At 38.9% G+C, this 22,480-nt stretch overlaps 2 protein-coding genes across 7 annotated transcripts; one reads left to right on the plus strand and one right to left on the minus strand.

Moving 5' to 3' along the window:
- Nucleotides 1-521: 521 nt before the first annotated feature.
- On the minus strand, nucleotides 522-7,815 carry LOC103378671 (interleukin-18 receptor 1-like). 6 transcript variants are annotated; one of them, XM_025055832.1, is made up of 11 exons: nucleotides 7,667-7,802; nucleotides 5,320-5,354; nucleotides 3,261-3,513; nucleotides 2,995-3,181; nucleotides 2,761-2,905; nucleotides 2,609-2,671; nucleotides 2,393-2,516; nucleotides 2,104-2,246; nucleotides 1,863-2,006; nucleotides 1,577-1,729; nucleotides 522-1,505 (listed from the first exon to the last, which is right to left on the minus strand). In XM_025055832.1, exons 3-11 carry the CDS (start codon nucleotides 3,464-3,466, stop codon nucleotides 1,147-1,149), a joined length of 1,524 nt encoding a protein of 507 aa, XP_024911600.1. In that variant the 5' UTR covers nucleotides 3,467-3,513; nucleotides 5,320-5,354; nucleotides 7,667-7,802; the 3' UTR covers nucleotides 522-1,146. The 6 variants fall into 6 exon arrangements, with proteins under 6 accessions (XP_024911600.1, XP_024911597.1, XP_008308176.2 ...); XM_025055829.1 differs by lacking the exons at nucleotides 5,320-5,354; nucleotides 7,667-7,802 and adding exons at nucleotides 3,865-3,912; nucleotides 4,691-4,785; XM_008309954.3 differs by lacking the exons at nucleotides 5,320-5,354; nucleotides 7,667-7,802 and adding exons at nucleotides 3,865-3,912; nucleotides 4,691-4,783 and having other exon boundaries at nucleotides 2,995-3,175; nucleotides 3,264-3,513.
- Nucleotides 5,574-13,934, plus strand: LOC103378688 (coiled-coil domain-containing protein 81). The gene is made up of 16 exons (XM_025055828.1): nucleotides 5,574-6,031; nucleotides 6,115-6,176; nucleotides 6,386-6,539; nucleotides 8,123-8,307; nucleotides 8,399-8,473; nucleotides 8,581-8,761; nucleotides 9,037-9,139; nucleotides 9,832-9,925; nucleotides 10,182-10,328; nucleotides 10,481-10,576; nucleotides 10,798-10,967; nucleotides 11,053-11,131; nucleotides 12,285-12,395; nucleotides 12,474-12,583; nucleotides 12,673-12,798; nucleotides 13,076-13,934. The coding sequence occupies exons 1-16, from the start codon at nucleotides 5,956-5,958 to the stop codon at nucleotides 13,206-13,208; spliced, it is 1,902 nt and encodes a 633-aa protein (XP_024911596.1). The 5' UTR covers nucleotides 5,574-5,955; the 3' UTR covers nucleotides 13,209-13,934.
- The last annotated feature ends 8,546 nt before the right edge of the window (nucleotides 13,935-22,480 follow it).

Below are 22,480 nucleotides of genomic sequence, written 5' to 3' on the forward strand. Positions count from 1 at the left end.
GGGGGGGGGGGGGGAGGAGGAGGGAGGAGGAGGGGGGTGGGGTGGGCCCCGGCGGTGAAGAAGGACACACAAGGGTCTACATTACTCCCCCACTCCTCCTCTGCCTCCTCACAATATCTCTGTCAGGCTTTTTCTTTCCCACATTTCATTTCTGCCCTCATTGTCCCTTTCTGCTCTGCGTCTTCTGTACTTAGCAACGTAACCGCGCCATTTGCTGACCATATCAAGCAAAAAAATAAATAAATAAAAATATAAGAAAAAAGAGGAGTGCTGCTCATGTGTGTGATGTCATTTGGTTTTTGAAATTTCCTAAATAGCTAAATATTAACACTTGATAATAGTGACATATACAGGTGTACGGTCCTTAAAAATATTGCAAGTAGTAAGGAACTTGAAGTAGTGTCTATTAAGAGAGACTCAAGAGTACAAACCTCTTCACTTATTATTTCTTTCGCTATAACACTACCCGTACTGTACATATTTTACTGTACATAGCAACAGAGTGCACACAGAGACAGTAATAGAAGAGATAATCCCACGAGTGGAAGGACAGTTTAATAACAATAACTGGAAGGAAACGATGAAACTTATCCACCCCCTCATACAAACAAAAAACATTCATAAACTATTTAAACCATCAGACTCATTTTCATTACATCTTTTGATTTTACAGCAGAAAAATGTGTCGGTGGAATGTGTGTGTGTGGTTGAGGGGGGTGGGGGTGGGGTGGTAACAGGCTCTGCTCAACTGCATCGTCAGTCTTTGTCTTTTCATTAAGGGATGTTAGGAATTAGCAGCCAATTATAGCGGTTTCTTGATGAGAACAAAGGTAAAAATGATCCTGGAGTGTTAAGACCAACTTATTTTAATTGTACTCTCTGAGAACTACGTTTGTCGATGCCTTGGAATTCCTTATCGTAAGCTAAATCAGAATGTACGTAATTTAAATACTATGAATAAATGATGTTATATCTTAAATAATTATCATCAAGAACTTGTCATTTACAGCCAATGGAACCTTTTTTTAGGTGCAGCTTAAACATCAGGAGCCTTAATCATATGCAGTGTGTAGTGGGCGGGTGGTTCTGGGTTTTTTTTTTTCCATCATTACACAGACTAATAATACTGTTCTTACAGCCTCTGGCTCAAATTAAACCCTGGTTGTACGATGTCTGTGACAAAAACCTCCCTTTGCGAGGTCTCTGTGAAGGCAGCAGGTAAAACCGTAGATGTTTCCAGAAGGAGGATGAAGCCGTGGCTCCTCTGCCTCTCCAGGTGACGCACTTCCCCGTCTCACTGAGGAGCTGTAAGGCCTCAGCTAAAGAACCTGCAGCTGAACCTTCTCCCATCTCACTCTCAATGAAAATCAGACGAGTCTGCCTCTCCACGAGAGCTTCATGGATGGCAGTCAGCAAACCAGACCCCAGACCTGGATCTGAAGAGCTGGGGATCAAAACCACGGCCCGGCTCTCCTCGATGCAGTCCAGAACTGCATTGGCTAGAGCTGCAATCAACCACAAATCCATTTAGACATGCATCTGTGTATGTTGTGTAAGTTGTTGTTTCCTGAATTACCTTCTCCTGGCTGGATGTCTCGTTCAACCAGGCAGAGTCTGTAACCGAACTTTTCTTCTAAAACATTTTCCAGCCACCTCCTGTCCTCAGCACTCAGTCCTGAGTCTGCGTGGCTTTTATAACCCATCACGAAGGCATCGTATCTTTTATCATCTGACGATCAGACGACAAAACCACAGCATCTCTTTCAGCCGGAGCTTTCGACCAAAACGTGACTCGACAATGAATGATGCCGAGATTTATTGTCACTTGCAATAAATCACTTCCACTTTAACAGAATCCTCACCTGAGATTTTTGCGTGGCAGCCAAGGGTGTCCCTGAGGAACAGGACAATGTCGATTTTGAACCGGACGTAAACAATCACCGCCGCAGTCAGTGCTGCCACAATGCAGACGGTGCAGAGACACAACAGTAAATATTGAGGATGAGCTGCGGGAAAAAAAAAAACATACAATATAATTTATCTTTAAATAATAATTAATATTAGGATTAACAGAAATCAGGTAATCAGGTAAATACTATTTACCATTTCGGAGATGGATTGTGACAAAGTCTGAGCTTTGATAAACAGCCGCCAGTTTACAGGTGTAATTCTTTGATAAATCATCTTCTGATATTTTCCGGAAGACGAGAGACGCTGTGGTCTGAATTTCATCGCCTTCGATTTTCCTGAGAAAGAGTGAAAAATGGGAGTTTATTTCGAAAGACGTCCTATAGACTGGATCTTTGTCCACCATATCCACCATCTCTCCCGAACATCTTAATGAAAACCCCAAGTACGTTAGCAGGAATCAGCTTTGGTAGATTCTTTTGACCTTGTGCTGTTGAAGAAAACTGGTAAGTTGGAATCTTGATCCACAGTGAACTCTCCGATCAGCCAAGATACATCGTCAAATTCTGAGTAGGTCACGGCTGTACAGTCAATCACCACCGTGGACCCTGAAAACCACAACGCAAGTCTTCAAACCGTTTTTTTTTTTTGTTTTTTTAATAAAGCATGACCAATAGACAACTGTCTGTTTACAACTCACCTAATTCTACGTGAATCACGTCGTCGTCACGCGGTGAAATAATCGCAGCTGTTTTCTCCGCTTCTAAAGTTGAAAAACGTGTGTTTTGTTTTTTGACATTATTGAAAGTGTTTAACCTGATCGTGTCATAAATGGAGTTTGCTTTTACTTACTCTTTGGTTGGACATCAAGTATGACGGTAAAGGTCATGTTATATTTCTGACCCTGGTACTGGTAAGATCTGACGCACGTGTAAAGACCGCTGTTTTGCTTTTCAACAGTTGGGAAGTAATTGTCCTTCTGTAGTGATTCTCCAACCTGATGAATGGACAAATATACTCTATATAAATATACACTACAATGTGTAAAAAATATTCATAAAAAAAATCCCCAAAAAGTAGAGTTACCTTATACCATTGAATGCCATTGCTGGTGATGTTAGGACTGTGCACAACAGGTACATTCACATCAGGACAGTTTAATTTGCAGGACTGCTGCGTGAAACATGTCTGAGAATAATTCTGTTTGTCCTCACACCGTCTGGACGCAGCAGAGTTCACCGTCACTACGAACTCACTGCTGCCATTCCTGCCAAGACATTTAAACGACTGAGTCGTTGTCCAATTCATCATGTGCCAATCGACAGATTTGAAGATTTAAGGCAGTGGTTCTTTACCCCACGGTGCAGGAGTATTTGCCCTCATGCTCCACAGATGCACTGAGGATAACAAGACTTCCTCTGTGGACCGACATGCTCCTCTGCTGCTGCTCATCTGCCGTCATGTTGGTTAGAACCCTGTCCTGGTCGGTAGCCCTGCTCCAGATCAGTCTGACTTCGGTATTAGAGTCGATGCTGCGTGGACACTGGAGCGCCACCATCTCTCCTGCCCTCACACACACGTTCTTGGGCCGCGGATGACACGGCGCTGTGGAGGACGGAGGAGCAGACTTCGGTAAATTTGTCAGACATAATGAACAATAATATAATGCTTACTGATACAACACAGGTTTTAATTATTAATATAATAACGTGTACATTTAAATATATGAAGTATAATAAATAATTTATTAAGACTGACTTATTAATAGAATATAGTAAAAAATGAGGCACAAAATTGAAATGTTGATGTTTTTTACTGTGCTTCCTCTCCCTGTCTCACATCACAGTGTATGCAGCAGCATTTCTTGTACAAACTGTAGACTTTCAACAACCCCTGATAATTCGCTTATGTATTTTCTTTTGTTTTTATCTCAAGGTGTGAAAAAGCACAGCATACGTTCTAAACCACATCCGACGCTCATGCAGCCTACAACCAGTGACTTCTCTTTAACGGTTCGTGTGGGCAGGGAAGAAAATCCATGGTAGTGCATTCAAACGAATTACATGCAAACAGAGAGAAACAGGAAATGTTTCAGAAATGTCAGTTTTTATAGGTTTACAGACACTCAACACTGTGGTTTTCTCCTCATTTACTCACTACCCACTTCAACAGCGAGCACGAAGGAAAGAAAACAAGATCATTTGATTTGAATGTTAACCTGTGGGTATAAAAATCCGTATGCTACGCAGCATGAACCAGAGACTTACAGCGCAACATTCTACAGTATGTGTCACTGTGACAATACAACATGTGTATGCATAATCAAACACATTATACTTGTTTTACAAAGTAGCAGAAATAACACCATGTGTTCTAAAGGACACAATTTGCAAAGAGAAATGGTGTTTTCACAATAAAGAACTAAACTAAAATTGATGCATTTCACCTCACTGGACACTGAGCGTCCAGTTTGTATACACAGTCTACTGTTTCTGCAAGACTGTTTCGGACATTGTTTAAAACCATCACATAACTAAATAAGCTAAAACAGACGACCTGTTGACCAAGCTGACAAAATAAAATAAAATAGCTTTTCTCAATATAAAAATGTTTGAGGTTTTATAACCAACCAACTTTTTCCTTTCTATATGACCACTCTACCCAAATCTCCTGCCCTGGGTGGAGTGTAAAATCCGTCACGGTTCAAAACAACAGAAGCTGACGGTACACAAATGCAGTGCAGATTCACGTCCAGAGCCCACGACCGAATTGATTGACTTACTTGGATTTAGTGTGGAGAGAAAAAGCAGCGCAAACAGAGCAACCGTTTTCAGCATCATGATCGGAGTCTACAGCAGAGGGAACGCGCTCAACAACTGAGACTTTCCTTTATGTGGTTTCTCGCATTATTGTCACAGAAACAGGAACAGTGTAGGAGTAGAAAGAGAGATAATCATCAACTTCATCATCGTGTCATCATTGAATTTTGCAAATATTTCATTCATAAACGTACTAAAACTGTCCGATTCCACTGCAGAGAAAAATGGAAATATTACTAATATTAATTGTTAATTAATATTACATTATTTCAAATTTGAACTAATAATAATAACAATGTAAAATACACAAGTAATCCTATCTATCTAGCTCAAAAAGCAAAAATAAAAATTCAAAACTCTATCTTCAGTATATCTGGATGTTTTGCTTTTTTACCAGCAGATGGCAGAAAAACATCGTTTGCCTTTTTTTATGCCACAGAAACTTAGTTCTTTCCAACATATTTATATTTTCACTTTAATAAGCAAAAATCCCAAAGTGCTTCATAATTGTTATTTTCATGTAAAAAAAAACAATACATACACATAACATATACAGGACTAATAGAAATGATCGATTTTTCTGATTATTTACCATAAGTGTTTAACACCACTGTTGAACTCGATTGCCTGTGAATTGAACAAGAAACAATGTGACTCAAACTTCAAAACTGGATTAGACTCACAATTACTTTTGGACTCAACACAACCTTGACCCCATTTCTTGATTACTTTGACCGATGTCTGAATGTCAGTACTGGTCACTCAACCCACACAATGTTTCTTTTGTTTGTTTTTGATTTTGCAGTTTATTTGGTCATATGTTATGAGCAGCAAAGCGAAAGTGAAATATGTTGCTAAATTAAAACAGACTTTGCTTAATAACTAAATATTATTTCATTTTTACTTAACTGAAATGAAGCCTGACCTGTAACTTAGTAGCTTTTACTTAGTACAATGCAACCTAGCACAACACTGAATGTCAGATATTTTGAATCAGATTTTTCTAAGTTACTGTTGTTGACAAATGTAAGTTGAAACCTGAACTGGTCAAAGCTCTTTTGTTTTCTTCAGTGTTGGAAACACGGGGCTGGACCCGTGGCAACAGTGGACTCCGAGAAGCGTCTCGCAGTAGTGTATACTTGTGTGAGGGTTTCAGTTCTCAGAGTGGCCGGAATACACACACACACACACACTGGTCCTTTTTGATGTTGACATCACTGCCAGAGACATGACTGACCTTCTGAGGCTGGTGTCAGAAGCCAACACAAAGAATCTACCGACCCTGTCCAAGCTGTCTAACAGTGGTAAGATTTTTTATTATCATTATTTTTAATTCATCATCCAAAACTACATTAAAAACCTCACCATGTCTCATTTTTACTATAAGATATCAGTTCCATCTGGACTGAAGTGTCTGCCTTTATTGAACGCCAGATGACTTCACACAAGGTAGGTTTTATTTTTGACCCTAACCCTAACCTCTCTAAGTACCTATTGTACCTACTTATCCTTCCAATTTGATTTCTACCTATGAACAGTATATGCCCTACCCTAACCCCTCCATCTTAAATCCCCAGTGTCTATTTACATATCTGACAATGTACATTGCTTTTCACTATAAGCCGCTCTAGCCACTCACTACAGGTTTCTTCTAACAGGGGGTCCACCTGGCAGGACTTGGGACGTTCAACTTTTCTCAACAGAAACTGGATTTAGGAAACCGGTTCATGATGATACATCGACCGGTCTTCATCCTGGCTGGAAAACTATTACAGAGCCTGGGTGTGAAGCAGAGCAGACCGCTGACTGCAGGTGAACACATCATTTAGATTTCTATATCATAGCGGTGAATATTTTAATAATGTATTTATTGAAACTGGGTTTAGAGAATATACTTTATAAAATATAGTTGAGACCAATTGATTTAGAATAGAAAGTATATAGTTATAATAGTAATAATAATAATAAAAGGCTATAGCTGACAACCATATAGACTTGCATGTTAACAGGGATGCTAACAGGGATGCCAGTCTATACTCAATGGTGGGAAAAAACCTTAAATCCAACTCACTGCTGTAATAATTAGGACTATCATTGAACATTATTCACACAAATGGCTTTCCACCAGAATATTATAAAACAAACAATAAGGCAGGAGGCAAAAATCAAACTTGGATGAACTTTACAGTTGGGAAGAAATTACACCACTGCTTAGCACTTACTAGAAAACACTAGAAAAGGAACTGAAAGATTACCTAATGCTTGGTAGGAAGTGACTCAAATGTAATAAATAATCAAAATGCCAAGGGAACAAAACGGTACTGTTTGTAAGATGTCGTATTCCACATGAAATGCATTTCGGTACCAGAGTTGGCCCCCAGGCATGACCTTGGACATGCCTGTCATAAAGTTAAGAAAGAGGAAAGAATGTGTCACAATACGTCGTAGCTGATTGTAATTACTGACGTTGTCAGGCAACAAAGGGAAACTCGATAAAGGTTACTGCTTCTGAACGAACAAGACATACTTTCAATAAAGGTTACTGCTTCTGAACGAACAAGGCATACTTTCACATCATGGTCTACTAAACGTTATTGTGTCCAACATCATGGTAAAGATGTCGCCTCCCTTGTTTTCCTGGTTTTGGCAATAATAAAAAATAAATAAAATTGTATACAAAAAAACCCACAGATTAATTACACATTGTATAAAACACATTAATTAATAAACTCCAGTATACATTTAGTGCGTCAATTTCCTTCACTCACTACTATTACCATCAACCATTAGCTACTTAGCATACACTTCACACCCAATTACCATCAAGCCTCTCTCGAAAACCGGGTACTTCATCCCGTATGTACACAGCTAATTACTTAGTCACATATTAAACTCATAACATATAGTATGTACACATGACTGAGTGTATATTTACTGACCTGGGGTGAGAATTAGCGCATTTCAGCAGTATGCGTGAGAAGTAATTCTGAATAATATCCTTGACGTTCCCTCATAGAGATACACGTTTAGCTGACGTTATCGTCAGGGCCGCAGGATTTATTCTTCCTGTTTGTGTAAATCCCGTTATACCACAAATGCGATGCGCCACCTAGTGGCCTAGCATGGCCTAGCAACGTAGTGATTACAAACAGAATGATAATAAATGAATGATAATAAATGAAAAATATTTTTTTTTTAAATATTAAGAGTGTTCGTTTTCTCTTATCTAATTTCTGCGATGGTTCTTACATTTCCCTACCATTTCCATCCTGAGTATTCCAACCCTCTACATAGACATGATTTTTTTTCATATTTCTATCTTAAATTCAAATGCACATCAGCAAAAAATAAATAAATACATTGGAAAATAATGGGATTTCTTTGCTGTCTTTCAGTATCACTGTTGCCGGTGGTGCAGTTAAACTTTGCTGCGGTGTCACAAGAGACCCCGTTCAGTCGAGGTATAGTTGAAGGCTGTGTTCGTGAAACACTGCTGCTCCTGTTCAGAGCTTTGGCGTCTGAACAAAACATATCTGTCACATTCAGGGGAATTGGAGTTCTGTACTTTACCAACAACAAGGTAGTTTGGTGGCTTGATCCTTTCATAGTACAGTCAGATTGTTGACGGCCAAATTGAGTGTCAAACCTATTGTGTTTTGGTTTCATTACAGGTCAGAATGAAATTCAGCAATGACTTCATTAAGGCCATTGACGCAAGTGGGAAGATGCTCTTAGCATTTCATAACGTACGTACAGTATATGTGACACGCCGTAATGGCATGTGCCTATTGAATTGAACTGTGATGTTACGCGTACAGTATTGCATTTAAAAGGTTTTTTGGTTTTTGTGCAGTCCCTCCAGAGACCTGGCAGCAGTGTCTCTTTACTGTCCGCTGCACCGTCCAGGCTTCAGAGGGTCCACAGTGCCAGTCCTGTCAGTCTGCCAACTGTCTGCTCTCCACAGCCACAGAACAAAGACAGTGATCAAGATGAACAGAGCTTGTCACCAGCCTCAGACCACAGGAATGCAGGAGGTGAAAGAGTCTTTTGCACAAAAGCTAACAAGAAGGGCAGAGGCTTGGCAGAAACTTAAATAATTAAAGAAAAAAAAAAAACCACTTCTGTAAGATTAGAGTGAGGCATCAGGACGTTCGATTGTCTGAACAGGGAAACATTTTGATTTGAGTTTTCATAAGTAAAGACATGAGTTCATCTAGGGTCATGAACGGTGTGTAAAATGAACACTTTAATGTGTCGTACGTGTTTGTTCACGTAGGCTAATGGCAGTTATGTTGTGTCATTTTTACAGAAGTCCAACAGTTGGAGTGTCAATCCCATCAACCCATCAAGATAAAAACTATTCGCCCTTTTGAGGAACTGACTGCAAAATCTCCCAAAGAAGATATAAACAAGTACTACACAGACACACACAGACACACATGGACCCTCCCCCTCCACACACACACAAACACACACACCGGTGGTCTTATATTGTTACTGCCCTCAGGAGACTTCCTTCTCCATCAATGATGCACAAACTCCCTGTGGGACGGATTTCTCGTATGTCATCACCTTCCTTCAGTGTCCCTCACACAGGAACACACAAACTGAGAGACACACAAACACACACGCCAGTACAGAACGAGACACGCACACATACACACTTCAAGACAATTAAAATGGCCGGCACTTCTTTGACATTAGGGCAGAAGGTGATGGTTGACGGTCCAATACTTGTACAAACCCAAGGTGACCCTTTCCCCTGCGGGTGATAACTGATATTCACTGTCACCTTAGCTGACTGACATAAGGCACTCACAAACAACCTCCCCCCTCTGGGCTTTGCCCCCCTTATACCTGAAATGCAGACCTTGACAGTAACGCCTTGAGGACACTTGGTGTCCATGACAACGGATCACCTCTAGAAATTCGAATCGCACCTAAAATCACCTTAAAATTGATTTCTTTACTCAGTTACAACAGGTACCGCGCCCCGAAATATGACTCAAGACACAGGCTAATGTATCATATATATATACATCCAATCCAAAAAAAAATCATACATTTTATTTTCCACTGCTCTTGTGTCTCTTTCTTCGTCCAGGTCCAACTCTGTTGTCCATCCATTACAGGGCGTTCCCAAAGTGGAGAAACCATGTGCAGCTGTTCCCTGCTCGGATCATGAACCTGCTGGACAGGTGACTATCTAAAAAAAAAAAACACAACCCTATATTTCTCCTTAGGGACCCTAACCCTAACCCATCATCACATGATTGACAGCTGCTATTTGGACTTTTCATCGGTAAATGTTAAAAAAAAAAAAGCTGCCATCAAATTCAAATTTATAATCACAATCAGAATATAATTCCGAATATAATTTGTATGTTCAGTATGTATGTATTGACCTTGGATAAATATACATCGATGACTGATTGTGTAGCCTTGTCCTTGCAGGAGCTGTGCTACCTGTGTCTGCAGAGGGAAAGAAGAAACGTTCCAGTCTATACCAGGGATCAGCAGGAGGCCGAGGAGAAAGCTCAGGAAAAGCTCCTACGGCACAGAGAGCTACAGAGAGACAAGCAGCGCATGGAGGAAGAACGGGTTTGTGCAACCGTTGCGTGTTGCATGTCATTATATTCTAAGTAATAATATAATCCAATGTTTTCATGACGGTCCAAGAATCTCTCACAGAACCCAAGCCCTCAGTGAAAAAGTAAAACGTGATGCACATTTTCTGCATGTTTCTCCGACAGACCAAACTGGAGAAGCAGCGTCAACATGCAAAGCAGGTCGCTCTATACAACCTGCAGATGTCAGAGAAGAAGGAGAGGGACTGTCCTCTGTACAATGTGAGTGGACATAAAACGTATATTTGGAAAGTACAGTGTGTATTCATTACGGAAAAAAAAAAAAACCTGAACATCAGATTGTCTCAGAATTTAACTTCAAACATACTTAGAGGCCAAATTTTAGTTTTTTAGTTTTAGCTCACCTCTTAGCGATCTGTGCCTCTGTTTTTATGTGAAGATTGAGTTTGGTTAATGTTCAGCATCTTCTCTCGACCGTTTAGACTTCGTTCATTTTCTCTTCCCGGCCCCTCACTCCTGCCAAAAGGATCAAGCAGCAAAGCTACATGAAAGATCTGCAGAGTCAGATAGAGAGGAGACAATCCAGAGATGTTGAGGAGGAGCAGAGTCGTTTTCTGATGGAGCATCGAGACCAGGTTCAGCTGGTCCAGGAGTGAGTCGCCGAGAGTAGCAATGAGAAGGCGTTTTAATTTTGCAACTCAAACTAATGTGTGTGTGTGTGTGTGCGTGTGTTATAGGATAGCTTCCCGTAAAGCTCGGCAACTCCAAGAGAAACAGGCCAAAACGAGACGTTACAGAAGTGCGTTGGACAGACAGGTAATCAAATAAAATGGAATCTCGTTTAATTGAAAATAACCCAATGAATGAATTAACAAAATATGAGATGTATCTGATTCATTTGCTCTTTATATATATATATATGTTATATATGTACAAGTGTAATTCTGATGACATTGGCAGATGTCAATTTATGAGGAATGAGAAAAGGAAACCACTGAAGTTGCTGACTTTTGCAGAAATCCAACATTAACATGAGATCAAAAAATTCCAAATATGCTGTTGTTCTGCTCAGGATGGGGAAGGGCAGAAGTCAGAGGAAAGCAGCAGCGTGTATACCACCCTTCCTGTCCATCAACTGTATGAGTGCATACAGGAAAGAAAAAAGAAAAAAAAAAAACTACATTCAGTCAGTGTTCATTTCTATCACAAAATGTATTTTGTAAATGTGCCGAGACATTGCAGATTATTTACTGAATTAGTTTTTCACCTGTTATGTGTATAGTCATTTTGTAAAAATCTTGCTCTGCAGGGAATGAGTAATTCCTCGCTTTAGTTCAATATTTTTGTTTGTTTGTTTAAGTTCAGTTCTGACTGTAAATACAGTCACGGTATCTATTTCAGTGTAAAAAAGTATACAAATTATACACAAATATTTAAATCATCTAATATAATCCTAATAATACATACATAATTTATATATATTTAGAAATAAAATCCTTGAGAAATTAAAATAGTTAATTCTTATATAATATTTTTTTTATTAAGTAAGTCTGAACTCACATACTGTACATCAGTGCCTGTGTTACTCAGCTACGCTAACATAGCGGTAACGCCATGATCTAGGATTCTAGGACATAAAAACATTAAAAAAGTCTGACTTACCCTTTGGACTTACGCAAACAGAGGAAAGCGAATGTAGTATCCGATGTATGGCGTACAAATGACAAACGTAAACAAAGCCGTCGTCCACATATAGCACCGCCTGACGAAGCATTTGTCCGAGAAATGGCGACGTAACCACAAAACGCCGCAGGTGGAGGACGCCGTAAACCAAGTCAACTGCGCTACATAACACCAAATTTTTCTCTGTTGTGCCACTAGGGGCACAAGTGCCATAGTTTGAGAATTAGTGTAACCCATTTTCCATATGGTCTATGAACTCATTAAACGTAGGATTTCTCTTCCGTAGGTCGAGGGCAAGAAAGACGTGGAAACCCCGGAGTTCTTCACCAACACCTTTGTGATCAACCGCTGTGAGACTCCAGTCAACATCGCCGAGGGCAGAGAGAGGGCACAGAAGGTCGACGAACAGCCGTTGACTTTTTAAAGAATCGTTTTACGACCATGTGGAATTCACCTTTTTTCCTTTTATTTGCAGCTCTTCCAAGTGAATTTCTGTGCTGCTACCGAGAGAAAAATGGAGGAAATGAACAACCGTCAGGCAGAGGTGGAAAAAGAACAGCAGATGCTGAAACTCAACAAAACCGAGTGAGTTTAGGAAGGAAGGGTGGAAGCAGGATTAATGTATAGAGTTACAGTCTCATGCGAGGTCTATCGAAATGTGGTTTTTCCAACAGGCTGATCCTGGACTGCGTTAGTCGTTTTGAGAAGAGACGGGACGTCACTGAAGCACTGATGGACAACTGGAGCCACAGCGTCACACTCAAACACCAGCGAGTAAAAGACGAAAGGCGCTTCCTCAGGTGAGTCACCCAACAATTATTTTAAATTTGTTTGGTATCCAGAAGTTCTTTCAAAGATGAGTTGACGTTCTATATAAAATTCAATATTTTTAAAACAACTGTGAAAGACTATGGCATCTGATGTTTGTTTTTGTTTTTTTTCTGACTGCATGTCAGTTGTGATCTGACTTCCATCTTTTCTCTAAAAATATTTTTGATTTAACAAAAATATTCTAATGTCATCACAGGCTGGATTATTTTTAAATCTGTTTTAATTCTTCTGCCTCCGTGTGGTCAGGTCTGCTGGTCAGCTCCTGGTAGACCAGCTTGCACAACACAAACGCTGTCGTCAGTGTAAGAGGAGAACGTCTAACGTCGGACAGACCAACATCTGGAGGGACTCGGATTTTCACACAAATTTTATGATTTGATTTTGACCTCCTGTGGACAGCGGGGTCTCAAACAAGTCTTACATGCATCTGACAATAAGTGGACAAAAGCAGGTCACACCACACAAAATCTCAAAATCTCATTCCTTCAATTGTTACTTCAATTTAAAAGGAAGCTAAGAAAAAATGAGCAGGAAGTACAGACAAGTAAACAAAAGACAGAAGATGTGACTATTGAGGTAAACAGGAAACGAAAGACCTCAAAGTGGTGTTGGGAAAAAAAAAAGGCCCGAGATGAGGAAAATAAAAAAGAGTTGTAAAAGTGACAAAAACAGAGGAGAGTGGGGCTGAGAGGCTGACCTTTGTCTGACCCTGAAGCTGTTGAGTTCACACGTCATACAGAAAAGTGCATAACTTATAAAGGGGAAGAGTCAGGGGACCCCCGATTTATGAGTCCATAAGAACAGAAGGAGGAAAAACACCAGTGACGAGAAGTATCTCTATTTAGAAAAAAAAATTAAAATAAATTATAGCACTATGATCTCAGAATGAGCTAAAACAAACATAACAAAGATAAAGGAAGGAATGTAGCTCTAACATGGGAGGATATCTTCACAGACCGGGAGGTACTGTAGATGTACATGTTGTATTGCAATATTCTGGCACAGGGCCCAGTTCTGTGTGAGGCCAGGACTGCCTTAGTGATTTGATGGAGACATGTGAAGGAGACTGCACTGAAACAGATGCACAATAAAGTTCTGTAACACATTCTGTCTGATTAATCTATAATAACTGACTGGTCCCACATGGAGACCATGACGTGTGTTGACTAAATGATGGCACGACACAAACATATCTCCCTCACACTGTATCCCAGAAGAGGAGAAAAAAAATGATATAAAGAGTACCCACCCAGTTTTGGCTCTGGGTTAATTTTTTTTTATTTTTTTTTTTATTGATTGCAGTTAGCACTGACAAGTTTTATGGGCTGTAAAAAGTTGACCTGACACAGACGGTACAGGTCTGAAACATTTGGGGGAAATTTCCTACAGTAAATGTTGTCAGGGTGAACAACAGCTGATGTCCATTAGTGTTTGCTCTGCCTGAAGGGTTTGTGTGAACCAACCGCCTCTCCTGCGTCTTTGTTTCATTAGTCACTAGTTAAATGCACTCTCTTTCATTTATTAGTCATTGGATGAACCTCAGGGTTGAGTACCCGTTGGTGTTGGTGAATTTGCAACAAAAAACTTGTTACAGTAGAACAGTAGAACCTAGAGGTTTATGGACTTAATGAGATCCTGAAGGCTGTTCGTGAGCCGAGATGTTCAAAACGTGAAACAATTTTCCCGATAGGAATCAATGTATAATGGATTCATCCGTTCCTGGACCCTGATTGGTTAGTCAAACCACCTGTATTCTCTTAACTTGCTAAAAGGTACTAATAAAGACCAAGGGACTAATAAAGATCTCTCTATCTATCTATCTATCTATCCACACACCCACCCATCCATCCTTCCATCCTTCCATCCATCCATCCACCCATCCATCCATCCAACCAACCATCCATCCTTCCATCCATCCATCCATCCATCCATCCATCCATCCATCCATCCACCCATCCACCCATCCACCCATCCATCCATCCATCTATGTTGTTGTGGTGTATGACCTGCAGACCCAGTGGTAGAGGACAGGAGCTCATGATGCCACCTTCAATAGACTTTATGCTCTTTGTTATGGCGGCTGATTTGATATGTGGGGCCATTTCTGCTGTTTTAAATACACAAGCGGCCTAACAGTCCATGGTCGATGTTGTTCGCTTCTCTTCGTCATAATACCCATCGAATTCAATTCAATTCAACTAAGACAGGTCAGAACTGTGGCTTCGATATTCAGGCTTTAGCATTTAGCATTAATAAGCAGACATACTGTAATTCCCCACAAAACACAGTTCTGTGAACACAGACTCTTCATTTGCTTCTTCCCAATCTGAAAAAACTCAACAGAGATTCAATAAAAAAACTGCCAAATACATCTGTGGAAAAGACAAACCCAGCAGTTTATCTCTGTCAAGTTGTTTGATTATTTGTTGCCGTGTTACTTAAAAAACCACTTCCAGATCTGATGAGAACATGTGACAACGAATATTTGTTTTTTCTGGTAAAACCACACGAAGCAGAGCCCAGAAATGACCACACCTGATCCCTCAGGCCCCGATAATGTGTCCTACATTTGAACATTTACGAAAAATTACACACACATGCACACAGGCAGAGCGGGAGAGAAATGTAATTTAGAGGAAATACAATAAAATAAAAATGCTTTTTTTATGTCATTTTATACTGGGTTTTTTTTTTTCAGTTCACCTTTGAAGAAGAACAACAACAGCGCAGCTGCAGGGGATCCCCAGATCTTGCCAAGTTCTGTGGTTTGTGGTACAGAGCTGTTAGGTTGTTTAGCACGGCGTGTTTCATTACTTTCTGAAACAGTCATTTCGGAGTATTTAGCTGCTTACAGAGTAAACTCCATTTCACACTTAGTGCCCAAACTGTGTGGGATAGAAAGATATTTTCTCCTTTTTGGTTGCTGCAAACTTCACTTAGAGGTTATGTTTCTTTAAAATCTTTAAAGTCTTCAAACTTCTTCTTGTCATTTTTTCCTCCCCGTGTGTGTATGTGTGTTAGGTTCTTCGGACTCCTCTTGGCCTTTTGTGTCTTTTTATGGTCAAAATATGCTCGGTCAGTGGATAGAAAGAAGAAAAAAAAAAAGGGGTAAAAATAGTCACTGATATGAAATAGCAACAGGTGCAATAACTTTTGCGGGACCTTCTCATTTATTCTACCATATTTCCAACAATATTATTTGGAGAAAACAAAGTTTCCATCCTTCCGTTTTCCAGAGCAGATTTTTTCAAACATCTTACACAATAAAATCATTTTTAGAATATCAATTTTTCAACGAGTACGACGAGCATGACCATGATTATTTAACAACAACGTGACTCTCCTAACTGAACGAGAACATTTTCATTTGTACCACTAGAGAGAGCCCAAGTACTGTACCAGCAGTGGTACACGTACCATAGTTTGAAAACCACTTTTCCAGAGATTGGAGCGCACATTAAGCTAATTTGTATGGTACACACTGATGTTTGTGGATTCGTTTTTTTTTTTTTTTCTTCTTATCGTCTTACTGTTCCAGCTGCTCTGGTCAACCGTCCAGTCAGTCATCGTCTGCTTGTCAGCTGTTCCAGCTGCTCTGGTCAACCGTCCTGTCAGTCATCGTCTGCTTGTCAGTCAACTACAGCTGTTTGTCTCCAGCCGCCCTGCCCTTTAATGCATGGAACATCTGGGTATGTCAGCATGTTTCAGCTAAAGGTGAAATGTACATTTGATTGTATTGTTGCAAAAGAATGACTGATTATACTGCTGTGCCTAGAGTTTATAAAGGATTCAGGGCGATGTCTACTGGTCTAGAGGTTTTTTTATATTTGCTGCTAATAAATGGAGTCTTGATGGACGAACAGCTGTTCACACAGGCGTATATATAAGAGGTGGAGATGGAGATGGTGATGATAACCGAACAGACCAGAGGACTCTTAAAGCCAACCATGCATGCACGCAAATAGGCTGTATGTGAGTGGATGTATTACACAATACTAATACTAAAAAAAAAAGAAGAAGAACAAGAAGAAGAAGAAGATGAATTGAGCCCCCCCTCACTCCATTAGGTATATGGTTGCAACTCACAGGCAAGTATTAATAATAATAATAATAATAATAATAATAATAATAATAATAATAATAATAATAATAATAATAATAATAATAATAATAATAATAATAATAATAATAATAATAATAATAATAATAATAATAATAATAATAATAATAATAATAATAATAATAATAATAATAATAATAATAATAATAATAATAATAATAATAATAATAATAATAATAATAATAATAATAATAATAATAATAATAATAATAATAATAATAATAATAATAATAATAATGATGATGATAATAATAATAATATAATAACGATAATAATAATAATAATAATAATAATAATAATAATAATAATAATAATAATAATAATAATAATAATAATAATACCAAATAAAAGTAATAATAATTTGACAAATCAATACCTCCTCTCGTTAGTACATGTTGAGACACACTGTAAATTTGCATCCTTTCACCTATCAATTACCAATAAATGCATAATACCACTTATCCATTCATTCCTGTTTGTATGGCATTATATGGAAACAATTTCCATATATTGTTTGCATATTTTGCCATCCCTAAGCAATGTCACTTTTTCCTGGGAGAATTTTTACATTTTTTTATTTAGTTTTCTTGCTTATTAATTGTACATTGTTATTGTCATATATTTTATTTTATTTATTTTTTTGTGGTATGTTCTGGTATTTGACTTTGGTACATCTAATAGTAACTTGTTATCTCATTTAGGTGCCTTTGAGCAATAACCAATACAGGTCACCGGTCCCATGCAATTTCACATAAACAGAAAAACACTCAGTGATCATCTTTGTCACACTGATATTTATCTAAATAATTATTACTGTGAGGAATTAGGGAGCAGCTCCGTTACTTTAAATGATACATGAGAAATATGGGAACATTACTTGTACAGTGTGCTCTCTCTCAGGACTCTGGGTGTGTTTGTGTGTGTGTGAGTCAGATCCTCTGGTTAGTTTATTAAGATGTAACTTGTGGTTTGGTCAAAGGCAGACATTTACGGGCTATAATTAATGTTTGGGACAAGTTTTGGTTGAACTTTCCAGGCTTGTTAAACTGACTCCAACTGTGTAGAACAGATATGGTTGTTTCAAGATTATGCAGCTGTTCTTTAATTCTACAAGGAATTTTTTTCTTTTTTTTTTTTTTTTTTGTTAAGCAATCTTTAAAATCTATGGCAGCTGTGTGTATCCGAGCATGGACTGCTGCCCAGGGATCTAGATGAGACAACAGACAATTAATCACTGACCTGCAGTCAGACCAGAAAAGTGGAGTCTACTTCCTGACTGGGCCTCTGATCTGAAGTGATCTGGTATCAAAACACTTTAATCTGTGCTTGATAAATGACTGCAACAAACAAAGTCAACAGCGGAATGAAGTCAACTTCCAGAATCGCTGCAGTCACAGATTCTCAGAGGAAACGCTGGATTAGTTATGATTCTCACTGTGAGCAAAATGTTAATTAAATTAGTAATTATTTTAGTTAAAAAAATGCTCTACAGCCACTAGCGATACAATGGATTTGAAACTGATGAATCTCGTGATTATTATTTTTATATATATATATATTTTCCCATCATTATTTTCCTGTGATAATTATATAATCTTTAAAAAAAAAAACACTTCACAGTTGTCACAACACAAAAGACGGAAGAAATAAAATGGTCGGGACGGGAACATAGGAGGAAAAAAAAAAAAGGCCGTTAACCTTGAGCGGATGAAGTGATAAAATATTCCCTGACTGATTGTGACCAAGCAGACATGGGAAACCCCTGCGTATGTGTGGATGAGCTCCCCTTGCTGATGCGAACACACCCTTTCCTACACAATAAAGGTCTAATCAACCTGAGCGGTGACTGACTTCCTTCTCCACGTGTTTTCTTTACCACCACGGCAACAGTTGTCATGTCGGGAGCAGAGGTGTCAAAGTAGAGACAGAGGTCAAACAATAGGTGGAAGGAAAATCTGACTGTTTTCAAAACACAAGCGTGGCTTCACGTCAACGGGAGCATTTTAGAGACTGCGAAATATGATGAAAATGTTCACATCAACCGTTAGGATACAGGTTTTTCTGGCACTTAAATTCCCACGCGTAAGAACGTATTAAAACGTAGACGTAGCATAGACAAATCAAACAGCCGATCAGACACCCAGGTTTTCATCGCTAACTCTGCTAATTCTAAAGAATAGAACATTTATCAATATATAACTGGTGCTAAGGTTTAGCCTTGTCATTACTTCCTAAATTTGTCTTCAGGGAGTAGTGAAGTAAATTACAGAAGTTCTGCATTAGACCAAAATCATGTCCTTAATAACAAGCTACATCTTAACGCCATCTTTTTCCCCCTCATGTTGCCTGACAGCTGCATGGCCAGCAACCAAAGGCATCATGGGCCTTTCCCTTTATGTCTGCTACTGTATGACCAACTCAACCCAATGTGCCTTACGTTTGCACATAGACTAAAACGATCGGATTTGTTCATCCTTACATACGCCAAAAACCAGCACCATGTGTAAAAGCTTATACTTTACACTTGGATCTCAACAAGACCATCATTCTACCCCATTATTGACCGAGCACATGATAAGCGAACAAATTAATTTCCTTAAGAGGACATTCTCTCTGTTGTGGGATTGTTTTCTCAGCTGCTGATTTTCAAAGGTTTCTCAACAAACTCGATGACAGACCAAAATTGTTGCGAGGAGGTTACCGAACTCTGGGAAAAAATGCCTAATGCTTTTTTTAATAAGTGAAAACACAGCTTTGTACTGTAGCGGAACAATACAGACACGGCAAACTGAACGTTTCATCACACACAGAGAGAGAAGAGAGAAGAGCTTCTGCAATGGAATTGCGGGCTCTCCGAGTCTTCATGAAGTACCCTGCGCACAGCACATCATTTGAAACGTTGTTGCCGTATGTTGAGCAGATGTTCATCTTCTGGTTCTCATCTGGAGTTTTTGGTTTCTCAACCTTCCTTGGACCTCCCATGCCTCTAGGAAATCTAGATGAGGTTTATCTCCAGCTGAGCACCAACTGCGTTAATCGTGCTTCAAATCCTGAGACGGTGATTATCCTAACCATTAACTCACCAGAGTGAGTAATTTACCACCACCAGATGATCGAAATCAATATCACAGAGTAACAATTGCCCGCGACAAATTGTGACATTTAGTTTAAGTGTTCTGTTCCGCTATTGTTTAATAGAGAGGTCTCCGACGCATCACTAGCATGCTAGCATGCTACCAGCAGCTCGTAGCCCCATTCCAAGTAGCTCGCTAAAGGGCAAGTGAATAATGCACACATTTGAAAAACTTAATCGGTCGGTCAGCAAGCCTGCTTCCATTTTTGTCCAATCAAAATGTTGTGACGGTTGTCCCACTTCCTTCCGAAACAAAATGTTCGGTTGCCGTTTAGCTGTCAATCAAAACCGCCGTCGATCTTGATTAGTCAGTGGCGACGAGTTTGCACGTCACGCCCTTCTGTCTTCTTCTGTCTGAAAGGAGCTATTGCACTCACAAACCGGTTCCCGCCAAAACGTTGACGAGCGAAGTTGCTCCATTTTGTCAGCAGAGGGCCTGACGTGAAGGCAAACTCATCATAAAATGTGTCACTCCGCTGCCCTATCCTTGTGGAGCATGAATAAAATAGATATCTTTCGATAGTAGAAAACCGAATAAAAAAAATGTAACTAATAACAAAAGAAATAATAATAATACTGATTCAAAAAGTGAATATCACAATCTTTAATCATTTTGCTACTATTTAATATCCATGTAACTAAAGCTAAGTTAGCTACTACAGCTCAATCGGTCAAAATGGAGGAACCTGTCGACTGAACAACAACAACATCAATAATAATAATACTTATGTGATGTTTTAATAAAAATATAATACGTGGGGAGTAACATATAGTAAATATTTAGGCAAAGAAAGCTTATTGACGCTGTACGTTCAAAGCTGAGCTATGAAAACGAATGCTACACAACCTAGTTAGCTAGGTAGTAGCTCTGAGCCATTTTTATTTTTTGTTAAAGTAGCTCTGTGAGAACAAAAGGTTGGAGACCCCTGGTCTTATAAAAAAAAAAAAAAAAACACCTTGCCAGATAATTATTTACAGCTCCTTAAATGCAACAAAAAAATTACAGAAACCCCTGAGAAGGTCGAGAGCAGCAGAAAATACAACGATTAACCCAGTAACTTGGGCATAGAACTATTATTGTTATTGTTGCTTAACACAGTCTAGTCGTGTATCAAAATCAAACCCCGAATCTAAATTACACAAGGTTAAAAAAAAAAAAGCAAACAAACACAAGAAGCCTGGTTATTTGTGGTTTCTATTTGTGTTACTGCCTGTGCAGTATCTGGGCAGCACTGATGCAGAGGCTTGTTTTGGAATTTCTTCAAGGCATTTCATGGACTTGTTATCAGGAAAACTGTCAGGCTTTAAAAAAAAATGGATTTACTTTCCTGTCTACTGCGTGGATCTGCGTTTGATCCAAAAACAGACCATGGCATGACAGTTGAGCAGCACAGCTTAACTATTCTGAATATATATATATATATATATATTTTTTTTTTTTTTTTTTTTGCAATTGCAGTTTATGCTGATACGGGATTCGGCACCTGTGGCGTTAGAGCTGCTGGAAAAATAAATAAATAAATAAATAAATCTAAAGAGCACAATGAAATGCCGCCTTTGTCCACAGATATAACATCTAGCTGCGATTCCATGATATGCATGTCATCATAATAACAGCCAGCTGTTAAAACATTAATTATTATTGAGGCAGAAGCTGAATGAGCAGCAGAACAAGGTGGAAATGACTCATAGGTCCCAGATCTAATCTATCATCAGCCACCCCCGACATCTACACACACACACACATACACAAAGACACACATAGACACAAATTAATCAAGTCATTGTACCAAGGGTGTTTTGGTTCATGTGAGTCACGGGTCCTTCGGCTGACACATACTGTCCTCAAACACCAGGAAACACGAACACAGTCTCCACTCAACAACTCAACGCTGCTCTCTCTCCCCAGAACCTTTCCACCTGGTCTGTGTTCACACCATCAACCACATTGTTTACTTCTGACTCACTTCCTGCTTGATCCAGACTTCATCGTTCATAACTACAGGTCTGCTGATGCTTGTCACCACCTGAACCTCCGTATAATAACATTTTTGTTTGCCTACAGTATTACTCCGTTGATTAATATGTTTTTTGGGTTGCCATTTCACCAGTTATCTGCTAACTTATTTAGCTTTGGGCTTTTTATTCAATAAGTCAACAACTATAAATATACAAATATTTTGACTGGTTAATATGTTAATAATAATTAATAATAGTTGAGTCCATTATTGGTCCCACAATGTGAAAATTTACAGTTTGCTTGCAGTTATATATATAGATATAGATATATATATTGCACGGAGAGACCAGATATATATATATATACATATATATATATATATACATATATATATATATACACACACATATATATATATATATATATATATACATATAT

Source organism: Cynoglossus semilaevis, chromosome 5 (genome assembly GCF_000523025.1).
Source record: "Cynoglossus semilaevis isolate Cse_v1.0 chromosome 5, Cse_v1.0, whole genome shotgun sequence".
Lineage (NCBI taxonomy): Eukaryota > Metazoa > Chordata > Actinopteri > Pleuronectiformes > Cynoglossidae > Cynoglossus > Cynoglossus semilaevis.

Coding starts and splice junctions, on each gene's coding strand:
- LOC103378671 (XM_025055829.1), bottom strand. CDS start 4,748: ATGATGCTGAAAACGGTTGCTCTGTTTGCGCTGCTTTTTCTCTCCACA. Junction 3,913..4,690: donor TCTCTCCACACTAAATCCAA/GTAAGTCAATCA, acceptor GAACCGTTAAAG/AGAAGTCACTGGTTGTAGGC. Junction 2,906..2,994: donor ATGGCATTCAATGGTATAAG/GTAACTCTACTT, acceptor TCCATTCATCAG/GTTGGAGAATCACTACAGAA.
- LOC103378688 (XM_025055828.1), top strand. CDS start 5,956: ATGACTGACCTTCTGAGGCTGGTGTCAGAAGCCAACACAAAGAATCTA. Junction 6,032..6,114: donor GTCCAAGCTGTCTAACAGTG/GTAAGATTTTTT, acceptor TTTTACTATAAG/ATATCAGTTCCATCTGGACT. Junction 8,762..9,036: donor AGACCACAGGAATGCAGGAG/GTGAAAGAGTCT, acceptor TCATTTTTACAG/AAGTCCAACAGTTGGAGTGT.